At 44.1% G+C, this 5950-nt stretch overlaps 2 protein-coding genes across 11 annotated transcripts in view; one reads left to right on the top strand and one right to left on the bottom strand.

Annotated features, from left to right (window-relative positions):
- Positions 1-376, bottom strand: part of ARL3 (ADP ribosylation factor like GTPase 3) — a 30101-nt gene extending 29725 nt beyond the window's left edge. The window contains exon 1 of the mRNA XM_011385820.2: positions 221-376. Coding sequence (XP_011384122.1) covers positions 221-223 — 3 coding nt within the window. The 5' untranslated portion in view covers positions 224-376. The remainder of the gene's footprint in view (positions 1-220) is intronic.
- A 135-nt stretch (positions 377-511) lies between these two features.
- Positions 512-5950, top strand: part of SFXN2 (sideroflexin 2) — a 16321-nt gene continuing 10882 nt past the window's right edge. For 7 of the 10 annotated variants that reach the window (XR_897411.2, XR_002778324.1, XR_897412.2 and 4 more), the window contains exons 1-2: positions 512-638; positions 1115-1195. The gene's annotated coding sequence lies outside the window, so the exon portion shown is untranslated. The remainder of the gene's footprint in view (positions 639-1114; positions 1196-5950) is intronic. The other 3 variants (XM_023526287.1, XM_011385818.2, XM_023526288.1) reach the window with 3 other exon arrangements.

Raw genomic sequence — 5950 nt, 5'->3', positions numbered from 1 at the left:
CCGTTGCAAGCCCCGCCTTCCTCCCCAGGCCCAGGTCTCCCTCCAGGGCCCACACCTTCCCGGCTCCCCGCCGCCCCCCGAAACCAATCCCGGACCCAGAAGGCAGGCTGAAGGCCATCCCATTCCCTCCTTGGCTTTAAGCGCTGTGCCCCGCCCTGGGCCTGGGGACAGGAGGGGGGTGACCAACCCGTTCCGGAGGGGCCCAGGCCCCCACACTCACCATCCTCCCGCCGAGTCCCTCCTCCTCCTCCTCCTCCTCCTGCCTCCCCCGTTACCAGGGGCAACTACTGCGGCACCGCCCCCGACGTCCCTCGCACGCACAGCGGAGGATCAAAGCAACAGGACGGGGCGGGGTCCTACTCCGCTTTCCTCAAAGTGCGCAAGCGCACCAAGGTGCCCGCCCACTGCGCAGGCGGGCTGCTAGGGAGGCTGGAGGTGGCTGCTGGCCTGTAGAGCCCTGGGAATGGTGAAAAGGAGCCCACGTGGCCGGCAGGGGCCTCCGGGCCAGTGCTCTGTAGGCAAGGCGGGGCGGGGCGAGGGGAGGTTCGCGAGGGGAGGTTCCCGGGCAGAGGTCCGCAGTGCACCCAGACTCTTCTTCCTACGCAAGCTGCATCTGGTGACATTCCTCCCGGGACCAGGTAAGTGGTCTTGGGAAGAGGCCGCACACCACATATGCTTCTAGTCCTTATGTCTAGTAAGGAGTTTATATTTTTGCCCTAATTGCCCAAGCTGGGCTGCAGCGGGGGCTGGCTTCCACCTGCAGAAGCCACGTGGCGAGAGGAGTGGCCTGGGGCTGCCCGTGGATCTGAATGGTCATTAACTATTTATATATTCAAGTAAAGTATTTTTTAAAACTGCTACCTATATGATTGCTTCAGATCCTTGGAGATAAAACTCATTTAAGAACCTTGACTAAGGAGGTGCAAGATGAATTATTGTTAAGTTAGAGCATAACTCCTACAATCAACCCATCTCTAGCCTGTTGGTTCTTTTGTGAGAAAGGCAAGGCAGACTTCTCTTTCCCAATTGTTGCCTTGGAGTCACATGAGTGTACATAAGCATACACCTAGTCCTGCTTGTTTAATTATTAGTTTCATTCTCCAACTTGCCCTAGGCAGCCTTGACACCAACCCTCACCATCCCAGTGGTCTTTGTGTCTGACCTGAGTCTTTGGTTGCTTTGATCTTCTTGTGATGTGAGTACCAGCAATAATATTTTGTTTCTCTCCCTACCTGGGTATACATCTTGGGTCCTTCCCCTCCCTTGCAAGAGGATATCCCAGAGGAAGTGTGGAAGGCTGTTCTCTGAGCTCTGACATGTTTGCCAGGGAAAATCATATCTCTCTGGCAAGAAGAGCATTACCTCAGGAGACATAGTTGGTTATTTCATTTTTCTTCCTTTCTCCCTCCTTCACACTTGAGTGTGCTTTCTCCACCCCTCCATCTCTCCCCCACTCCGCCATCCCCTCTCTCTTTCTCTCAAGTAACCTGTAGTGAATAGCGAACCTATCTAGATAACCCTAAGCTTTGCGACCTTGGAAAAGTAAGGCCCTGGCTATTGTCACATCTAATGCAGGGCTATGTTTGCAGGGCTTAATCGATGTGAATCTTTCTAGGCATTAGTTTCCTCTGCTATAAACTGAGATCTTGGATTCCTAATGTCATTTAGGATGAGCCGTGACAGTCTCTAATACTAGAAGGAAAAGGAGTTATTGGTCAATCATTGTTTGATCTCCACATCCCTACCTGTTCCCAGTAGTGGAATCATATTCTTTTATTAGTGGGGCCACCCTGAATGTGATAAGGCCTTTTTGGTAGTACTAGATATGGCTTATGTGGGATGAAGGAGAGTAACTAAAAGAAAACATAGAGACCAGATAAGATGCGGTATAGGCAGAGTAGACGATATCCACTTTGTGAAAGAAAGCCCGCTCTTCTATAACCAAGGCAGATTCTGAGTTTGATTTAAAAGAAATGATATCCTTGATGCCAGTAGAATCCAAAGATAAGTTGGAATGCATTTCAGGCAGGCAGTAAGTGTCTTTAGAGGGCAGATGGGAGATACAGCATGAACCTTACAGTCTGTTAGGGAAGACAGACTTTACACAAATAACTGTAAATAATAAGAAAGTGACAATTACAAAAGCCCAGCATGTTGCCAGGAATGACAGGATGCTATGGAGTATGGAACAAAAGGGCTGAATTGGCCCGAAGGAGTCACGGAATTGTGGGGCAGAGGTGTGGAGGGAGATGTTCCAGACATAGAATTTAGATTTTTTTTGTTGTCTTTTACATAAGACAGGGAGTCGGATATTTCTATTCTGACCTTAGTAATGAAGGCAAAGATTTCTTGCATAATTTAGCAAATGATTACCCCTTTAGTGTAGGAGAGCTTCCATTTGAAAAGGCAGAGGACTTTCCCTTGTTGGGTAGAGAGTGGAGCAAGATGGCCAAGAATTAGGGGGTGGAGTGGAGGTGGGGTGTGTGTGTGGGGTGTGTGTGTGTGTGTGTGTGTGTGTGTTTTAGGGGAGGCATAGCATTTTGCTCTCCTGGGCTGTCTCCAGGGGATGCAAGCATGGAGCTCTGTGAACCAATGCAGCATGTGATCTGGTGGCCAGGCCAACAGTTTTTAGGTTCCGTTGGGGTCAAGGGAAATGAACTCTTTCCCCTCTCCCACTCCTGGGTCAGTTGGGACTGGGCGACATGCCTGCAGGAGGCCAAGTCCGCTTGTCCTTGGAGGGCAGAACCCGGAGCCTTCCCATGGGCTCTGTGGTGCTCAAGGTGCCTACAGACTTTTAATTTCCTTTTTTTTCTTTTTCTTTTTACAGTGTTTATTATTATTTTTTTAATTTTTATTTTTCAATTAGAGTTGACAGTCAATGTAATTTTCTATGTATGGAAAATCCATAGTTATGGTGAGTCTTCCAAGAAAAAAGACAAATGATCTAGTAGTAGAAAGTATAAGTTAAATCTGAAAAATTATTCCTAAAAAAAAAAAAAAAAAAGATGAGTAGGTGTTATTTAGTGAAGAGGGGAAGGTACAGCATTCTGGACAGGGAATGGCATTTGCAAAGGACTTGGGACAGGTGGCAACTTACTGCATTTAAGAAAGTCCCATGGCACTTGAAACTCAACATGTGAAAAGTCAAATTCACTGTTTCTTCCTTTAAAGCCTATTTTTCTATATTCTGTGTCTTAGCACATTATTGCCCACGTCAGAAACCCCAGCTATCCCTTTAGAAATTTGTGATGTGCCAGTTTGGCTAGGCCAAACAGAACTTCCCAGAACCCCGACTCTGGTATGTTTACAGCGGGCTACAAGGGACAAGTGGCCGTTTTGTATCATGCACACACCTTCTGCCAGTTATTCCAGTCAAACACTAAGGGTTGTGGTGAAGGGATTTTGCAAATGTAAGTAAAGTCTCTAATGGGTTAGCTTTGAGTTAATATAAAGGGAAATTATCCTTCACAAGTAGCCTGACTTGGTCAGATGGAATCTCTTTAAAAAAGGACTAGGCTCCCTCTGTGGTTAGAGACTCCAGCCACAGCTGGACCTGCATGGCTCTCCTTTCCCCCAGGACTAGCCCTTCCTGTCTGCCTGCCCTGCTGGCCTCAGGGCAGTTACATAACTATTACATAAGCCAATTAGCTAATTCTTTGTACAAAATCAATTTTTATCAATATTATATATGTGTGTGTGTATGTAAAGGATATATATATATATGCATACACACACACACACACACACACACACACACACACACACACACACACGTATTTCCTACTGATTCTGCTTCTCTGGTTGAGCCTTGACTGATAAAATATTCCTCCTCTACCCAATCACTTAGCGAATCCTCAGATTCTGATGCTTTAAAAGATTCTGTCCTTTTGGGTTCTCTTCTGTGTTCGGTGCGTCTAGGTTCATTTGAGACCTACCTCTTGCCTGGATTATTGGGGTTCCCTTCTAGCTGGTCTCTCTGCCTCCTGTGAGGTCCTACTACATCATGTCCATTCTCACGTGATTGCCCAGAGTGTTCTTTCTAAACTTCACAAATGATCTTGCCACTCTTAAAATCTTTTAATGGCGTCCTGAAATTTTCAGACAAAAGTTCAAAAGCCTTAGCTTTTCGTATGACTCCAATTTCTCTCCTCTCAGCATATTGGTGGTACTTTTGAAAACTTATATACCAATTGCCCTAGAGTTTGCAATATAGATTTACAACTAATTCAAGTCCACTGTCATAACACTTCACTATACCACTTCACTGATAGTGCAAATACCTTACAACAGTATTCCCAATTCCTCTCATTCTTTATATTGTTGCTGTCATTCATTTTACTTATCCACAGATACAACCACTGAATACATTGTTGCTATTATTATTTTGAATGAACTGTTTATCTGTTAACTGTTAACAATTAGAATAAGAAAAATAATGATTTTATTTTACCTTCATTTATTCCTTTTTCACACTCTTTATGTAGATCAGAGTTCATGACCTATATTTCTTTCTCTCTGAAGAACTTCTTTTGATATCTTGCAAGTTATGCCTCTTGGTGACAAATTCTTTCAGTTTTGTTTGAGGAAGTCCTTATTTCTTCGTCATTTTTAAAGGACCGTTTTGCTAGATACAGAATTCTAGATTGATGGGTTTTTTTCCTTTCAACACTTTAAATATTTCACTCTGCTCCTGCTTGCGTGGTTTCTGAAGAGAAGTCCGATGTAATTTTTATCTTTGCTCCCCTTTAAGTAGGTGTTTATTCCCTCCCTCTGGCTTCTTTCTTGATTTTCTTTGTCTTGATTTTCTGCAGCTTGAATCTACACCTATGCCTAGGTGTAGATTTTTTTGGCATTTATCATGCTTGGTGTTCTCTGAGCCTCTTAGATCTGTGGTTTGGTATCTGTCATTAATTTTGGAAAATAGTAATTCTTCAAATAGTCTTTTCTCTCTACTCCTCCTGGTATTCCCATTACGTGTATGTTATTACACCTTTTGTAATCATCCCAAGGTTCTTGGCTATTCTGTTCTGCTTTTTATTTCTTTTTTCTTTTTTCAGTTTGGGGATTTTCTATCAACGCATATTCAAGCACACTAATTCTTTCTTCAGGCATGTCCAGTCTACCGATGAGCCCATCAAAGGCACTCTTCATTTTTGTTACAATATTTCTTATTTCTAACATTTCCTTTTGATTCTTTCTTAGAGTTTCCATCTCCCTGCTTACATTATCCATTTGTTCTTGCATGTTGTCCACTTTCCCGTTAGCATCCTTAGCATATTAATTATAGTTATTTGAAGTTCCCAGTTTATTAATTCCAAAATCTCTATCATCTGGTTCTGATACTTGCTCTGTCTCTACAAACTAAAAGTCAGGTATGATATATATGAGGTTTTATGTTTATCTGGCAAGGAGCTAGGCTGTGTTTCCTATCTGCTAAATCTGTAGTTGGCAAAGACTAAAATTTCCTCTGGTATCCTTGTATTTTTTCTCGTTCTATCTTTGGGTTTCTAGAGATTTCTTCTTAAGTAAGGTCTGAGACTTGCATTTCTATAGTCCTGTGATCAGGTCTCAGTCTTTGAGTAAGCTTTCACCTCTGGACCTTCCCAAGTGCTTCTCAGTCTCCCCTCACTCCCTTCAGATAGGACAGGAAGGCTAGAAAGGGCTGGAGTTGAGTATTTCCCTTCCCCCAAGTCAATTAGGTTCCGGTAAGTTTCCTTTGCGGACAGACAGGCCTCCTTAAGGACCGAGGGCTCTGGGTACACTTCAGCATGGCTACTTTCCCCATCTCTCTGTCAGAAGCAGCAGAGGATTCTTTTCTGATCTTCACCTAAAGAACCTAGTAGACTCCAGGAGGTAAAACTCACAAAACAGTGATGCCTACCCCTTCCACCCCCACTCAAGATTCAATCCCCATTTGTCGACACTAGGCTCCCAGCAATTTGTCAATAAC

This window comes from Pteropus vampyrus, unplaced genomic scaffold (genome assembly GCF_000151845.1).
Source record: "Pteropus vampyrus isolate Shadow unplaced genomic scaffold, Pvam_2.0 Scaffold816, whole genome shotgun sequence".
NCBI lineage: Eukaryota > Metazoa > Chordata > Mammalia > Chiroptera > Pteropodidae > Pteropus > Pteropus vampyrus.
This window is presented reverse-complemented; position numbering and strand designations above follow the sequence as displayed.